At 33.0% G+C, this 18,836-nt stretch overlaps 1 protein-coding gene and 1 long non-coding RNA gene across 4 annotated transcripts; one reads left to right on the top strand and one right to left on the bottom strand.

Annotated features, from left to right (window-relative positions):
* LOC110736190 (protein slowmo homolog) lies at positions 1 to 5,826 on the bottom strand. The gene is made up of 2 exons (XM_021916347.1): positions 4,273 to 5,826; positions 1 to 2,866 (listed from the first exon to the last, which is right to left on the bottom strand). Exon 2 carries the CDS (start codon positions 2,856 to 2,858, stop codon positions 2,301 to 2,303), a length of 558 nt encoding a protein of 185 aa, XP_021772039.1. The 5' UTR covers positions 2,859 to 2,866; positions 4,273 to 5,826; the 3' UTR covers positions 1 to 2,300.
* Positions 5,827 to 6,758: 932 nt separating this feature from the next.
* On the top strand, positions 6,759 to 12,175 carry LOC110736189. Of its 3 annotated transcripts, none has more exons than XR_002514212.1 (3): positions 6,759 to 7,111; positions 9,521 to 10,058; positions 11,852 to 12,175. It is a non-coding gene; the product is annotated as an uncharacterized LOC110736189 (long non-coding RNA). The 3 variants fall into 3 exon arrangements; XR_002514213.1 differs by having other exon boundaries at positions 9,168 to 10,058; XR_002514211.1 differs by having other exon boundaries at positions 6,759 to 10,058.
* Positions 12,176 to 18,836: the final 6,661 nt, after the last annotated feature.

Raw genomic sequence — 18,836 nt, 5'->3', positions numbered from 1 at the left:
TTTTTTTTTTTTTTTTTTTTTTTTTGGGATTGATAGTTGGAATATAAACGTTATTTTAGCTCTCTATAGAATTTTACTGTTGAAAGGTTGACAGCTGCAATTGATATTACAGTCTGCTTCAACATTCCATGTGCATTCATCAAGTGAATGAATATGGGGAGGCATGATTTTCGCCATACCACGTTGCATGGGCAAGAAGTGTTCTTTCTACTCATACACTTTACACTCCATTTATTGCCTGGCGAAACGAGTAAGGATAGTCATACAAGTATACATATAGTCAGTTTAATTAAGCAGATACTTATGCAGGACGTATAATATTTGGAATTGTTTAGTTGACAAAATACAGAGAATAAGGGAAGTTGCTTGCTGAATCCGGCCTAGGGAAGTCCGGCGTTATGTAGCCAGCCAAACACCTTCCTACACTTTCCACAAGAATTGGAACTTTAAAGTGTACGGAGTACTCTGTAATTTTTAAGTGCAACCAAATGACCACTATAGTAATTTCCGACTGTAGAATGGTTGCAGACAGTTTGCTAATTCAATCATTTAACTGTTTTGACATCCAAAGTGAGATATGCAGTAAATTACACAGCTATTGATCTTATGTCTCTAAGCTTCCAATCCACTACCATATATTATCTTGTTGCAAGGGATATTGAGGCAAGCCTCGAATAGAAAACAGAAATTCTTCGATAAGTCTAGGAGAGAAATTCCTACTTCAAAGATGAACCTCTGGAAGGGTGCACAAAATATACCAGGCAACTGGAATCACAAAATATCGTGCGGCTTGCCAGATGCCACATCACACTTGCAAGCAGTAAGAACAAGCATTTCTTGCTCTTAGGTTAAGGGTGGCTTACCAACTGTCTGGTAGTCCCTTAATCTCAATCTAGAGGAAACTAACTCTACTCTGAACTACAATTTGGCTAAGGTCAACATAACATCTGATTTGTTAGCTGCCTTCATCATTTCCAGCTAGGCGAGTCTGTAAACAGTCCTTTCAAGTGTCTTAATAAGAACTATAGAAGTCTCCATTAAACACTCAATCTAATCATCATAATTCAAAACTTACTAACGAGATTAACCTATGAGTTCAGTTACACCATTTCCAACTCAATAGTTTTCTCAATTTTCCATCTTTACAATTTCTTTCCTCCATCACCTAATATTGTCCACTGGATATAGTTTGAGGATAATGCCTGATACTCTCACTCTCTCTCCTTCGGTTATTTTATACTCACTCTTTTTCACAAGACTTGCATTTTTAGTCTTCTGCATCTCTAGAAAGCAACAAGAGGATATACTGAAAGTAACTTAATAGTCCAAGGAGCACCATGGCAGACCATCAAAGAAGAAACCAGTCTACCGGCCAATATATTCAACTCTAACAGCTTCAATAAATTGCCTGCCAGAAAATTTGCATAATGCAAACTCTTTCCTATAATCTATCACAAAAATTATTCACCTCTTATCAACTACGAGTATTTGAGCTTAAACATTCTCATTGGTATCATTCAGGGAAATTCACCAAAATTTCTTTTTTTTTTTTTTCCTATTTTTTCTTATGGGGAAGAACCACCAAATTTTCACAATATGCTGACTTACAAAAACAACAAATCCTAATAAAAGAAGGGTTATAGTAATATAGGCCTAATCCTGTGAAAGTTCACGAGTGTCCATGGTACTAAGAAGCAATAACACCATTTAATATGCATAAGCACAAAGCATTCAAAATAATGTATGCAAGTTAGCCAAAATCTCCAATGAATACAAATAAGGTTCTCCATTCCTGATTCACTAGATCAATTTCACCAACTTCCCACCTTATATAAGCAAAAGGAATTAACCAGTAAAAATTGTTTCTTATGAGTTATAAACACAGACGGTACCATTGTTTCAATCATATGCTCATATAGTCATATACTTACATCATATGTATAACATGAACATGACAACCTTCCATTCAATTAATCAACAAGACCCCACATAATTGTGTACTAAAACAAAAGCATGTCTTGCAACATCCATATTTCAAAAGGTATTAACTTGTAAAACAGTTTCGTATCAAAAAATAACAGGAATGCTGACTCATATAATCATGTTAGATTAACTGGGAAAAGTATATTGGTTCCAAAATTGCGGCAAGTCCAACAAGACTTCTAGTTTCTAAGCTCTCAAGTTCTTAAGCTCATGCTTATACATTATTTGAACATTCTATCTCTATTTCCTCTTAAAAGGGTCTGTAATTCAGAACCTTGTTCTAGCAAATATATAATCAAATGAGATCAACAGCAGAATCAAATGGACATTCCACTAGATTCAGCTTCGAGATACTTACACATTCTCTCCATAACCTCTCTGCCCTTGACACTGTTCTGCAAGAACTTATCAACACATCGCTGCTCCACCTTCTCTGCCATTGAAGCAAGGGCTGACAATGGCTTTATCCTGATGCTAGTCTCTTGTCTGCAGAGAGTCCATGCAGAGGGATTGTCAGGGTGAGGATCATACCGTATTTTCTCCTCAACCTCAACAAACTTCTGCATACTAACATTCCGAGTAATAAGTTGCATTGAACGTGATTGAGCATCAACAACCGTAGATTCAACACAATGGCAGATATCCTGGCCAACCATCTTGCGAATAAACCATGGTCCAGGAGCATGGATTGTGATTGCCCTAGTGGTGTAAAGCTTCCCAGTATCAGGTTCTAGCTTCCTATTCAAAGTGTCAACTTCAAGGATGTGAGAGAGAGTGCGTTTGTTCTCTGGATCAGAAAATTTGCGCCAAGATGCAGATGTCACTCTTTCCCATGGATGCTGGTAGACATGCTCTTGTTTGTAGGCCTTCACCATCACGCCCCCTGTGGACAGATTAAAGTTAAATAAGAAACAATTCGATACATATTTTTTTCTGCATTTTCATTTATACACATTACACAATCCAAGTGGTTGCAACACATAAATTATCCATCATAATATAAAAGAAGCACACAGTACAATCAGATTGAGAATGCAGCAAAACTTTGTTATTCCCTAATTTGTTACAATTTGTGGATGAAACTCACACACGCAGACCAGAAGGAAAACAGCACACTAACAAAACAAAAGAGATTCTAAATTCCTACAGCTAGAAAAGGAAATGGAGGAACACTTATGCCTAACTTAAACTCTAAACTTAAAAAGAATATCAGGGTTTATCAAATCAAACAAAACAACTCACAGTGACAATATATTAATATGTTGATAATCTTAAGAGTATGGACTCAACCACCCATCCACAGCCAATTTTCCAAAATCCATAAGATAAAACACTCAAAAACATATACTCTATTTTTATGTACTACCTGAAAAATTAAGCTAACTTATAGCATTAAATCCAATTATGGGATTAAGGCTTTGATTGATTGATTGATATAGCATTAGATCAAGACACATAGCACCAAACATTGATAAAGTTTCCACCTAAATGAGATTAAGGGATTGAAAGACACTAACACGCTGTTCGCAACTGACATATAATTTTAAACCAATGAGGCAAGCCAACAATCTCAGGAATGCTTTCATCATCTCTCCTTCAACATTGTCCATTTAGTCAATTATGGGTGTAAGAATAACCAAGTGGCTTGAACCCTAACTTTTTCCGGGTGTGATCTTAAATTTATAAGCTCAAAGGCGGCTTGGCTTGAATGCTGATACATATGCTCAAGGCCTATTTGAACTCGTACATACAAGCTCAAGATCAGCTAAAGGCCCATTTAATATGTTGTTCTTATCAATTCAAGTCTAAATAGCTCCTGAAATCTCTCAGAGGAAGGCAGGAAGCCAGCTCAAAACCCCAACAACCACAATCATCAAGATACAGAAACCGAAAAGGAAAAAAAAAAAAAAAAAACACGATTTTATATTGATTTCCTTCAAAATTCAAGCATAAGTAACACAAAATTAACTAAATTTAAATTCCTAAAGTTAATCTAACTATTGTCTATATAAGATCCTACGAAAAACCCTAATTTGGAAAGCTCCGCCGCATCAACCACCAAATCAATGACTAACAATGGCGAAATTTAACCACGATTCCTCACAAACCCAGCTCCCAAATCAACCCAAAAAGCAAGAAATCAGCGAAATAGGAAATTCAATGATCAATAAATTCAAATAATAGTCAAAACTAACAAATTTAGTCAAAAATTGAAGATTGGCATTGATTAGAAACATTCGAGATATTAAAGTATAAGTACAGTTTGCATAAAATAGAAAAAGAACTTACCTTGTGAGATTTGGGAAGATTGAAAAAGAGAGATCAAAGTAGAGATGAGTTAGGGGTGGATTTTTGCAGAGCTATTTTCTCTTATTTGTTTCTTGAGGAGTAATACATTTTTTTTATTTTTTATTTTTTCATGAAAAATTGTGAGGAAGGTGTTTTTAAGTCGGTGAGCTTGTGAAAAAGGTCATTTTCAAAAAGGGTGGCACAAAAAGTTCTTTTAAGGCGATTGGGTTGTGAGGAGGGTCCTTAGACCAAACTCTGGCGCTGACATCCGTTTCCAACCAAAAAAAGTCACGTGCTGTGCAAGTGACCACTTAAATCAGCTTTTTTTTTTTTTTTTTTTTTTTTTTTTTTTTTCCTCTTCTTCCTCGATTTCCCTTTTCCCCTTACAATAGAAGGTGCCATTGTTGCTTCAGTAGTGGTGAGGTATTACTGTATTGCTTCTCTAAAATTGTTACTTTTTTTTTTTCTGAAATTCTTCAGTAGTGATGGGGTATTACTATGTTGCTTCTCTAAAGTTGTTCCTTCTCTAAAATTCTTCAGTAGTTGTGGGGTATTACTATGCTACTTCTCTAAAATTCAACCCTAATGTTGCTTTTCTGAAATTAAATTAAATCAAATCAAGAGGGTATTCCTGTGTTGTTGCTTCGATTGTTGGTGCTACCAAGGTGCAATTGTGGGGAGATTGCCAGTGATGCAAAATGAGGGAGATGGTATGAGAGTGGAAATTAATTGATGTTGTTGAGTGGTTCGTAAGAGTGGAGAAGGGTTTTAAGGGAGACAAGGTAAGGAAGGGGGCTTTCAGGGTGGTGGAGCTTGGTGGCAAAGAAAGCAAGGGTTGCTACTGTTGTTGGAGTGTGAGGAGGTTGATTGGTTGGAGATGTAAAGAATTGACGGTGAAGGTGGGTTGTTTACAGTGAAGGGAAGGTGGCAACACTGCTGTGGTTGTTGTTATTGTTGATGTAATTGTTGTTATTTGCGTTGTCGGTTGGCTGGAATTGGTGGAGTGGTGGCTGCTTGCGATGGCTGATTGGTGTTGCGTGGGTTAATGTTGGTCTTGCGCAAGGGAAGGTTCGTTTGGAGTGTTTTTGAAAGGGAGAAAGGGTGGGGGAAAGGGATGGGGTTCCTTGTTGCCGGAGGTGGAGGTGTGGTGGGCGGAGGTCTGGCCGGAAATGCCATTCATGGAGGTGTGGAATTCAAAGGGAGGAAGAAGATGAAGAGGAAAGAAAAGAAAAGAAAAAAAAAAAACTGATTTAAGTGATCACGTGCACAACACGTGACTTTTTTTGGCCGGAAAACGGAGGTCAACGCTGGAGTTTGGTCAAAGGACCCTCATCACTACCCAATCGCCATAAAGGACCTTTTGTGCCACCATTTTTTTTAAAGGACCTTTAATTTCTCACAAGGTCGACCACTTAAAAGGACCTTCTTCGCAATTTTTCCTTTTTTTTAATGGCGGTCAATATATTGGAAAGACTAGATGCGAAGCCTTAGGAGATTGGGGGTTCAGTCTTCACCGGACGCGTTTTGAGGATAAAGATCTATTATTGATTATTCCCAATCTTATTTAAAAACTTTAATACGGAGTAGAATTACATTTTTAAAGGATTTAAAGGACATATTAGCGAGAATTAGAATAAAGAAAAAGTTAAAAATGGAGCACAAATGTAATATTACCTTGGTTCAATTTTGTAACTTTTTTTTATAGGAAGGTCAAGAGACTTAAGTTATCATTTTCTTCCTACTTGTGTTTTACTTTTAAAATTGAGTCTAGAAGTGAACTATAATTTCACTAAACTTTAAGCGACAACTCTATTATATAAATGCCAATCTTTCTTCCTAACTCTTTAAATCTTTAATCTATCTCGCTCTTGCGGAGTTATGAACCCTACATCGTTTGTCATACAAAGTGGAAAGATATCAACCCTAATGCGACAAACTAAGACCAACTTAAATTTGTTGCAAAAATCTTGCAGGGTGAATTGATCAAATACACAAACTTGCATTTTTTCTTAAAATGTTCATTTAATTAAAATCTCCATCTAAATAATTTTCTACACTACTAGTTTATTCACTATAAGGTAGTTGTAATTCAAATAATATGATAAAATGGTGCAAGATATGGAAATGATGAAATAATGGGCATCAAACTTTGTGTACACTTTGTTTTTGTTAATGATATATGTTATGAAATTATTTTTTTAATGGTAAGGATGATTTTGACCAGACCTTAACACTCACGATCCCTTACTTGGTAGGATTCGAACCCCAAACCTTTAGGATATGAGGTAAGAACCTTACCAAGTGAGCCAACACTTTGTTGGTTGTTAAATTAATATTATGTGAATAGAACCGTGAAATTATTTGTGTTGCTTGAAATACGTGTATTTAATCATGTATTAACTTTTTTTCGATTTGATCTCACCTCGACACCGATTATCCCAAATGAGTACAAACGAGATGGAGGGAATAGTTTACTTGGTGAAAATTTTAGATCATAGCTAAATTACATTTTCACATTTGTTCAGAATAATTATCACTCTACAACACGTTATATTGACCCTAAATATAAATAATTAAATTTTAGTTAAAATTTGATGTTATGAAATTCTATCTCAATACCTACTACACAGCAATCAACATTTTGCAAGTCGATTATTACGAAACAGAGGAAGTAAATATTCATCTTTCAAGCGGAATTTTCTTGGCGGGAAACGCAAACGTTGGAAAAAAAAAAAAACAATAAGCAAAGCCATGGCAAGGTGACTTCAAGAGAGAGAAAGATGGCAGATTAACGGAGCTTTCATCGTTTGACGAATTCTTCGTGCTCCTTCAATCTCAGGTAAGCTAGATTTCGTCTATTTTTAGTGTTTTTGATTTTTGCTAGCTTTTGTTTGATTTTTGATTACAAATTCCATTTTTAGGGTTTTCCGTCATTCGATGAATTTGAATGCATTCGGTAGCATTAAATCTTGAATTCTATAAATTAGAGTTCGAATTGACGTGAAATTAGGGTTTCCTTTTGGTGATGAACAATTTTGCTGATTTCTTTGATTTGCTATAGATTGTGCATTGAATTTTGCTTTTAACTTATGTATAGCAAAACTATTTTGTTTTAAGACAAGTAATTGAGCATAATTTATCAGAATTGGTGAATTGAAACGATGATTCGCGATAATTAGCGCTATACTTGATAAAAGTGATTTATATGGTAAAGCATATTAATAATTGTAAGTTTGTAAGTGTTAGATTGTACTTAAGATTTTAGGTTGGAAGAAATTCACAAATGCATCCACAATTTAGAATTGATCTCACCGATGAATGTTTTTGGGAGGTCTGAATGTATGTATGTATTTTGTCTTGCCCTGCCCCAACCTGGAGCCAATGATTATTAAAAAGTTTGTTCCGGAAGTCCGGTTGGAAAAGGTGAAGTAGTTTTCAATCTAGTAAAGTTGCTGAGCTGATGAACTTGTAAAATGAAAATACATTGTGATTTTACAGTATGCAAGAGATTTTATGTTGCTTAAGAGTTTCGTAGTCCTCCATTTTATGCAAACTTTGTTGTCCTTCCTTTCTTTCTTTTTCAGAATGAAATCGTGTTTTTTGTCTCTTTGTGATCAATGAATTAGGAAAAGTATTCTTGTTAATGTTCTTCAATAGCCCGTGTTTCCTATTTTTTTGGCAAACCAGGAATTATGTCTTTCAGACCCTCAACTTTTATTTATGTAAATCAAAATATAGGGAAATTTTCGATAAACCTATCTTCCATGTACAACTTTATTGACTACCTTTGTACATGTTCCTTTTTAATTATTAAGTTGGGTCTCTTGGTTTTTGCCCTAGACCACTTAGCATCTTTGGTTATTGCCGCAAAGTGAAGATTATGGATGGGACCCAATCAGACCAGATTATTGAATTGTGATGATTCATGATCATTATCAATAATAACTACTATGTTATATGAACTATGACTTCAAGTTGCCTCATAAACATGAAGGTACAATTAGGTTACATTTATCATGGCTTGTTGGGGTTCTGATGAGAGTATTGATTTCTGGTTTTACGACGTTTGAATCTTAGTGTTAGAAACATTTTGCACAGTGAGACACTCGATCACATAATGTCTGTATTCTGGTGTCAGGGTAACTGAAGTATTACTTTATTAAGCTGCTTGTCAAAATTTGTAATTTAGTAAATATAAGTGCATTTGATTCTTGAAAAGGGTATGTCTGTATATGGTTTCTGATTCATATTGATCTCATGATTGATGGATCTTTTCCCTTATTTGAGTTTATGGAATTCAGCTTCCGATGTCATTTGTTACTAGCTTTCATAATTTTATGCCATACTTAAGGTCTTAGAAGTGTTGTCTGAAATTCATGCTATTTCTACAGGCTACAATAAGAGGTATACTGTGCTATAACCCTCTTGTATATATTCTAATATTAGCCATACATAATTATATAATTATTTCATAAGTGAACCTGAATTTTAATTCACTGATTGTACATAGCTATTTTCAGTTGTAAGTAAACAGTGTTGTAAAAATAACAAATATGTACTCACTAAATTTATTTGTCCTTTCTGAAGTTTAAAGTCTCCCTGAGATCTACTTGACCTAAATGACCAAGTAATGAACTACATATGCATATTTTAGGGGGATGTGCTAGTACAATCAAGGAAACCTTAATAACAGTGTTTGGTGAAACTGATTATTATCAAATTTATGGATGTTCGATGTTGTAACAACATGCTACATATATTAATCTGTCAACTACATGTTCGGTGAAACTGATTATTGTCAATTTATGGTTGTTGCAACAACATGCTACATACATTAATCTGTCAATCAGTTCATTAATACATGAATCCATTTCTGCATTGTATGTTGCTGGTAGACAAAATTGAAGATGCCAAATCAAATATAATAGGCTCTTCCCCTTTTGCTCGATGTCATTGTTGTAGAGATTCATTAAGCATGTTGCAGTGGAGAGAGATATTTTGCTGTTGCATGTCCTGAGACTCTTGACATTCAATGACAGTAAATTCCTTCTTTGTCCTGCAGTTTCTTCCTGTTGAGTGGTCAATGTAGAATGTTTAGGGCAATTCACTCAATGAGCCCCTACTTTATCATGCATTGTATATTAAGAAACATCATGAACTCTAATGTTGGATCTCCCAAGTTTATAAACTGCTTATGCCAGAAGTATACATCTTTCTCTTCTTATTTTATGTTATTATTTTATATTAGCCTTGCAGGGGGAGGGGAGGTAAAAGCATACCTTGACTATTAACGCCATTATTGCAGTGGGCTTGATGACTAATAATCTGTTTTGAGTAGCTCTTAAAGAGCATTAACCGAGTCATTATTAGATGCACTTCAAGAAATCCACCCTAGGTAAAGTTATGGAGCTTCCTCGCTTGAGAAGATATATACAAGTTTTAGAGTTGGCTAAGATGATTCTTAATTCTGTATTGCTCCACTTTGTGCAACACCTCACCTACCTGGACTGTAGTAATAATGCAAAAAACTGGCCAAGTGAATATAAGGTTAAATTTTATCCTTTTTACAATCTCTTGTACATTCCAGATTTGTCTGTATAGTTCTATATTTTTTTTTACTGTTATGATCAGTGACCACTGCCTAATTTATCTAGTCTGCACTAGATGTTTTCTTTTTGCTTTCCACCCCTTATCTGCAGGGCTGTAGCAGGATGATTGCATCACACTGCCAGGGACTTCTGTTTACATGAAGGAATCTAAAGCTGATAGTCTACTGAAATGTTATGGTAAGCTGTCTGACTTGTACCTATTATTAAAAGCCTGAAGTTACTTTTGGTGCTTTGCAATTTGCATTCTTAGAATCTTAGTTCTACTATCTTTGGTTGTCCATTAAAGATTCAGTAGTCAGATGTTGGTTTACTTTTATTTGTACTATTGTTTACTTGGTTGTTTGCCATGCTTGGCTCTTGAGGTGTTCCTAATTTTCCGTCTATATCTTGCTGGGACATTGTGCTATGGGGTTCAGATCTATAGGGTAGATATTTTAAGTTTAGCGGTGCTGGTGGTAAATGGTAATAAAAAGCAGATAATTTGGTCTACTAGTGATGATATAACGAACTTTTTGTTCCTGAAAAAAAATAAATAATTAATAAATTATCAACTTAAAAAGTTGGATGCCGTGCCTTGCAGGATATCAGATAAACCAATTTTCTGTCAGTATATTTTAACTTAAGCTTGCCTATGCTATTAAGAGTAAGTTAACATTCCATATTTCAGACTAGTTGAAGTTATCTGCTAAGAATTGCCACAAACTGTATTTACTTTACGTATGTACAGACTTTCTGCTGATTTTGCATAGGTGGTAGAGCCGAGTTTTTGGACTTTTACTATTGCTGAATGATCATAAATTTAATTGGATATTGATTTTTTAGTTGCTTTGGTCATTGTGTATGCGTATTCGTGGAATATCCGGTATCACTCAATTATGATGTACTGTATAGTTAAAAAATCTGATGAAATGTTTAGAAGTATATGCTCAATTATTGATTGTGAGAGTTAACTGTTTTTTAAAACATCTATAACAAAAAAACTCCCTCAGTTGGGAAATATTGAAATGCAAGTAAACATAAGCATAAATGTCTATGCATCAACAGATGCATGAAGTCAAATTTGAGGAAGTTCTTTTCTCCCCGACCAAGGTGTATCTATGATATTTTATATGCATTAAGATTATAATTAAATGTGTGGTCTGTGATATATAATTTTGTACATTGCTTGGAACAAGACAATGCCATGCACATGCCCTGCAGATATTCCACTTGTTTAGTAATAAATACTAATAAAGTCTCATTTTCCTATATGTTCTATCGATGTTGAGAAGCTCCTACCATTTTCATGGGATTGTCGATGAGGGAAACATTTGTTTAAGCATCATCAACCTGATTGTGGATTAGTAATTACGACTGATGCCCACATTCAAATCTAAACTACCACCATTGCTGTCATTTGCTTGTATATGTGCTAATTAAATGACCTATCGTTTTCTCTAAGTTGCTGTGTCTTGAAATCTGTGGATATCTGTGCTTCAACCAATGACGTGGCTGCTCTACTAAGCACGAGCAGCTCACGTGCTAGTCGACATTATGCTTGAAAGTAGAGAACCACAATTCTTGACCAGTAATCAAGACGCCAAAATGGTTGCTTCACCTTATGCTATTAGTATTTGATATATGCTTCATGCACATGGCCATTGTTGCTGAATACAGATCTTTTTAAACCCGGAATTTTGCAGATATCTATAGGTTAGTCATAGAGAACTGCTTTAATTTCTCCCAGTTTGATCAAATAATGATTGCAACACTTACTCCCAGCTGAATTAATCTCATGATTGTCCTTATTTGTTCATTCTAGTTGTGCACTGAATTTATAACCTTCCTGTTTCTCGTAGCTTGTAGACAGTTCTTTACATCTTGTTTACTGTATTAAATACGATTATACCTCTTATCTTCAGTTTATATTTTCATATACAGCTACGTTTATCTTTTCTAATGGATATCCTTTTTGTTTCAAACTTTTCCAGCTTGAATTCGACATGTTTCGTTTGACTCTGAAATCCTTTTAATGTGTTCGACCTGTTCGTTTGGTGGTGGCTTCCAACAAACCTTGATAACATATACGGACTACTTACAAGGCAATACATGGTGCTATACATGTATGTCTCTTGAAACTAAGCAACAACTAGATGTTATCTTATGTTATAGTTTAGGAGAATCGAGAATGTGGTATATTTTCCATAGTGATTAATGTGTGGGAAATATTGTAACATATAATTACAGGATTTCGAAATTATCAAGTTTTAATCGGTACCTTGTAGCATGAATAAAGGATGAGCCTCGTTTTCTTAGATACACTGTTGCAGAATTGCACTGAGTTTAATTACTGAGTTAACCTTTCATACTTGGAGTGATAAAAGAGTGCCCTTATTATGCATATCTCATGTCCCTGATTTTTATGTTGCTTGTAATATCAAAGTTCTCTGCAAAATGGCAATTCCTTCGTTTTATTAAAGTTGTACCATGTTGATTTTTTTATGTTGCTTGTGTTTTCTTCTAAGAAAGTGATTAAAGTACTGTGAACTTGTGAAGTGTGAATACACCACAAATTAGTGTTAGCAAATTATAAAAAACATGAACACTTTCAATTAAGTGAAGTTGCTCTTTGCAAATTCTACCATATATTTGAGGCAGATGCACTCGGCTAACATTTTAGACATATGACAAACTCGTGTGCTATCATGCTAATACACATGATGATACCATACGTAAAGCCCTAACAATCTAGAGACACGATGCACATGTTGATGTAAAGTGCTAACAATCTAGACGATACACATGTTAGTAATTAAAGCGCATGTATGACACACACTGCCAATTATTGATACATACACAAAAACAACGTGCATCTATAGTGTTTGGACTAGCACACATACAAATATGCAATTAAAAATCTCATCTTGAGATAAACTTAGGGGAAACAAACCTAGTTAGCTTTGCTTAACCCTAACCTTAAAATAGGGGCGTAGGTTATTAGGCATAGGTATGACAGCAGTTGATGTTGTGACTTGTGAGGGGTTAAACAACAGTACAACTACAAGATCCACCAAAGTTCAGTTCCTTTGAAGTCTAAACCAGAAAAATTTTCTTCTTAAACTTGCACACCTTTTTGCCTCTTTTTTTATTTTTTTTTTATTTTTAAATGAGGGGTTAACCTTTCTTCTTAATTTTTAAATAATTAGTTTGATGGGTCGATGTTGTTTCGAGGCGACACGAGCAATTCCCCGGCGTTTCCTCCCACCAATTAATTTTTGTTTACTTAATAATTCCCATGATGCCCTCCCTCATTTGTTGAGCACATTTTCAAACTTTGTCCAATCTATTGCACCAAGTTCCAATATTTTCTTAGGCTAATATTAACATTATTATAATATCATACGAGTATCACATTAAAAAGAAAAAAAAAAATCACTTAGGATCGGAGTATAATTATTGATGTATTGGGTTTATTAGTATTTCAAGTTTGTAGAGTTTGTGCCAAGCTTAAGTTTGTTTTTGTGCACCCCAAATTACATTTTGTGAAATTTAGATTGTAGTTTTTCATTCGAAGTGGCTTATAGAAACGAGAAATAAATCTTTCATCAATCATGATGACATCTCAAAATCTTCAAAGAAACACTGTATATAGATACTTATAAGATATTATTAAGATGCTTCATGTTAATAGGATTATATTATAGTCATATCTAGCTAGACATATTTGCTAAACTCAAATAGTAAAACAACAATATCTCAATTAAATCTTGTCAATATTAGATTTTAAGAAGGTTCATATGACATATGTATGAAATAATATCTCTAAGATTATTGTAATTTGATACTAGAATGTAGCATGTACAACGTACAAGTGTGTACACGAGCAATTCAAAATTGCTAAATTGCTAAATATTTTTTGGTTAATATGTATATCCTACAGGCTTAAAGTGTAGTTAGAACTAACTTTATTTTGTATTATGTTATATAAAATTAGTTAGCTCAAAACCACCATAATATTACCATAATCTGTATTAATAATGACATCAATACAGTCATCACATTTGAAATTTGCAGCATCAACTATGATTATCAAAGGATCGACACCCTGTATATGTTATGTACGTAACACTGTAACTATTATTATGTAAGTTTGAAAGATTAAAGTCGGTCTCACATGAAATACTATATCATTTCATTGATTACAATCACGAATAATGTGGTAATCTCGACAAACTAATATAAATAATTTTTTTTCCTTAGAGATAGGGAACTTGGTATAAATTTACCATAAGTATAAAAGATATGGTTGTCTTTACTACCCGTAACTGACTAGATTTGATCATACTAAAAGTAGTGATGCCATTGGAGGAGATTTGCATGAAACTTACGACAGTAATTGGCTACTAAAGTGGCAGTCAAAGTTTAGTTTCTTGCATTTTTTTGACATTAATGAAAGCAGACACCTCCTTATTGGCTTGATTTGGTTGCTGACCATCAGAACTCTTTCCAGCTTACTAACTGACACGTGTCACCCATATTCACTGCTATTGCAACTTTAAAAAAAAAAAAAAAAAAAAAAAAAAAAAAAACAATAACCTTGATTATATTTTTCTTCCAATTAAAAGAAATAAATCGTCAAAGGACTAAGTAAAGTGTATTTAATTTAAGTAGACTGCAATTTTATCTCTTAACACAATTTCCCAAAACCAGAGAAATAGAGTGAGAAATAAAGGAGAATTAGAATAAGTTTAATCAGAATTTCATCACTATTATCTGTATCTACTTTGAATTTTAATACATAAATAAATCTAACAATATGAGAGGATTTTATATATGAGAGGATTTTATTTAAAATTTTGATAAAGAGAGAAAAAATGTCGCCTACACAATAACAAATTGCTTAATTTCGTCTTGCTAGATTGATCTTGGTGATTACTGTGCAATTCAGAGCAGAGAAGCTGCCACCAGGTGATTGTTTTCCTTGTATCTTGTATTTTACGTGCGTTCGTTCTTGCATATAAAATTATGCATGCGTTAGAATTGATCTTCGAAAGGAGGGGATCCTAACCGCGTTTTATATAATTTTATGTTACTATGTTACGGTGATGCATAAAATATAATGATATAATCGATGGTCTTATTTATAAATACTTTGCTTTAGAGGAAGATATTAGATATAATTTCTTCAGTTTAAAAAAATTTCAAATTGCTTTCGATTGAATGTTAATGGATTAAATTATCGCGCTCTCTAGTTACAACTTACAAGTCTTATAACCTTGACTCCAAATCAAAAACCAAATTATAATGTTTGTGCTCAATTAAAACCTACATGGAAAACCCTATCTTACTCCATAGTACCATACACAACTCGCATTTTGTGTAATCATATTTGTTCATATTGTGAATGATAGATGTCTCAGTTTTTGGTTAATTTCTGATGATATTCAATTGAATCCATGCTAAGACAAGGAGTGATTTAATTATAGCACAAGCATCACATTTAATTATTTAATCATGCAACTTTACTAAACAAGAGTAGAATAACAGCAAATCATATAATTAGGCATGGAATAGTAAAATAAGGCATTCAATTTTTAGAATTATGTCAGGATTCTGACACGCATTTTGTAGAATCATTTTATTATTTTGGGTTTTGACCCTAAAATTATGGGTTCTATCTTTTATAATTTTGCGGCAGTTTATATATAAAAAGATTATTGACAGTGCTCATATATGCAAGCAAGTATATGTATTTAAATTAGAGGTTAATTATTTAATTATTGCATGCATATCATGTTATGTAATGTTCTGATTAAAAGGGTGATTTAAGAATTAATATGAACAAATCTAGCTAGGTCAGTATGCATAAAGCTTCCACGCCAATAGCTAGGGATTCTACTTGGGGAAATGTTATTATCAGTTTGATCAGGGGAATGAAAAAACTGTATGCTAATTATTCTTCATGTCCGCTTTTGTAATTAGCTTATTATTATTGTGCTAGTATGAGTTTCCCTATGTAATTTAGTTGTCTCGCTGATAGTATAATTATAATTAAGTTCACATACAGAGTAGTAGTGTATTGTATTAAATATTAAATGGATGAAATACATATATCTATTTATCGTGAGTATATAATGAATGGAAGTAATTTTTCTTTCATAAGTGAATAGACTACTTCCACATTTCATGATTATTTATCGTGATTATATAATTAAATGGAAGTAATTAGTTTCTAACTTTTTAAGTTAAAGGCATTTTAAAAAAAATACATACGTAGTATGCTTTAATACTCTGTATAATATACTAATTGTATCACATCTATATAATCCATTCTGATATGCATCATATTTTGTGAAAATATATACTCATAAAATGTAAAAACACGAGTCAAATATTAATTTTATTTATGGTTGTAAACTCCTACTTATAGGTAATTTGATTTGTTATGTATACATGTAATTATGCATTTAATCTACCACGTATTTTGCAAATTTTATGAATTTATAGGGTAGTATATTTAAAATTGTTTTTTTTTTAAAAAAATCATATCACTTTCATATTCTATAATATGAAAGCCATGCAAAACATAAAATTGATAGTATCTACATTAGGGTAGTGAGACAATGACATAAGATAAATATGTTATATTGTCTCTAATTAGGCGTGGTGGGATTTGATGGAGAAGCTTGTAGTTTGTAGGAGACATGCATGCATTGGATTCTTATTAATAATAATTATTAATTAACTACAATAGTTCTTTTAAAAATTAATTAATTAAGTACTTACAAATTAAGTAGACTAAATTAATGAGGGTTTCACCTTTGACGATCGCGGATTTCAATTAGGCAGTCAACAGACTTCCTACTTGGGAAAATCGAAATGAAATCCTTTGAACTTTCTTAAATTCTCTCTTTTTGAATCTAATTTAATTTAATAAAAATCTTAACATTTTTTTAGTTTTAATTTGTTACTTTTTCCTAAGAAGGGAACAGTTCATGGTTGTGTTGTTTTGAATAAGAGTAAAAATTACTCCTTTATTTGCAGTTCTTTGAATATTTAATATGTCGGAGTTTATTTAATTTTAAAATTGGTTTTAAAATAATTGACGTCCGTACGCACACATCTTCAACCCATGCAAAGCACTCGGGGATCTACAATTTTGGCCTTTGGTGTGGGTGCCTATTCAAGAGATCTCCTTATGCCTTTACTGTTAACTAGACTAGTTACTAATTCCTTCATTCCTTAATAAAACTCTCATTTTTACTATTGTAGCTAGCTATGGTATTGTAACATGCTACCTACTAGCTTGTATATTACACATGCATTTATCCATCAATTCAAAATAATACTATTAGGTTTTTTATTTCGGTCATATTGCCATAATAATTAGTACAAAATATTTCATATATTGACACTTATATGTTCATTTGAATTACCGATAGTAAATTATTCTGAACGCTATAAATTTTTTTAAACTTAGACTTACTTTTGAGTATAATTGAAAATTATATGTGGTTAATACTCTGTAAATCAAATTATATTAATCGTGTTATAGAACTAACAAAACCTTTTTTCTCTACTAAATAAGAAATACTTAAATCATCATTTAATATTTGAAAGATATATAATCATATTTCTCTTCAGTAAGTTCTAATTACTCTCTCCGTCATTATTTATATTTGTATCATTTAATGTTTAAACTTTTTTTGTGATATAATAATCATTCAAGAGTATGTGGTGGCGAATAAGCTTAGTCGCTAAAGGATAAAAATATAGACTGATATTTTGGGAGAGAAAATCGGTTACTTTGCGTAGACAATAGTTGAGATAGGGCTAAGATCGACTTAAGAGAGAGAGTGAGAGGATTTGCTGAGAGTGGGGAATGCTGGGGTTTGGGGTGTCATTTATTACACACTACGAGGTCGAGAGTTCCAACACTTGATCAACTTGCTTCGACATTTTTTGCAAAATTTATAGCTTTAATTAGAAATTTAATTAAACTATCATGAACAATTAGTTTTATTCTTAATTCATTCCCACCTCTTGCTTTAATTACTACTGTATTATTCTTGTTATAGTAACTCTATATTTGTCTTTAGTTACTCTCTCATAACTTCTTAAAATACACTCATAATATATAAAAAATTATAGCAATGAAATAATATACGAGTATTACTAAATCACAAATAACATGTTTGACGATCAATTCTTGATATTAAAGACATCTGTATCATTTGTCTTTGTGACTATCTCTACAAAAGAAAAAAATAACCTAATTAATAATATGTTTGCGTTGTGATATGAGAAATACATTTTAGGGGGATCTATAAATTATAACATTAATTCAAATAAGTTTTAAATTAAGCGCTCCGTAGAATTTATAGTGAGGTCGGAGTAACTTTAAGGACAATATTTAACGTCTCATAATAATAAGATAGTGTGAAATGGTCTCATCCCTTATGACATGCTCGAGTTTGGATAAAAGGGATTGGAATTTTGCAGTTGGACTTGCAGGTTTGTCATAACAAAAAATAAGTCTGAGGTGGAACTACCCATTTATCAGCAGCAAGACACGAATGTATCTTCATATTTAATTAGTTTATTTTTAATGTTGGATTATATATATAAATACATTGGTATATATTAAGATCATCAAAACCCTTCTCCCTCTTCTTAATAGTTAGATCAGAGCCTTGGAATGTGGAGTATCCAAAACTACTTAGACCACCAAAAAAAGTCCCTTTTCTTTTTTTAGGACTTCAACAACAATTTCAAGCTACAAATATATTGGTATTGCCAAAAATAATATCCCCTTTAATTTTGTTCTTGAAATTAATCAAACACTTAGCTTTAATTTCTCAAGCATATTTAGTACCATGCATTTCTTTCACTTTTCTTCTCTTGTTCCTCTCTTTTCTCCCTCTCTCTCTCTCTCCTTAAATCTAGAGAGAGAAAGTGAGTAGTTAAGTAGAGAGG

Source organism: Chenopodium quinoa, unplaced genomic scaffold (assembly GCF_001683475.1).
Source record: "Chenopodium quinoa cultivar QQ74 unplaced genomic scaffold, ASM168347v1, whole genome shotgun sequence".
NCBI lineage: Eukaryota > Viridiplantae > Streptophyta > Magnoliopsida > Caryophyllales > Amaranthaceae > Chenopodium > Chenopodium quinoa.
The sequence above is the reverse complement of the archived record's forward strand: the minus strand, read 5'-3'. Positions and strand labels throughout refer to the sequence as shown.

Coding starts and splice junctions, on each gene's coding strand:
- LOC110736190 (XM_021916347.1), bottom strand. CDS start 2,858: ATGGTGAAGGCCTACAAACAAGAGCATGTCTACCAGCATCCATGGGAA.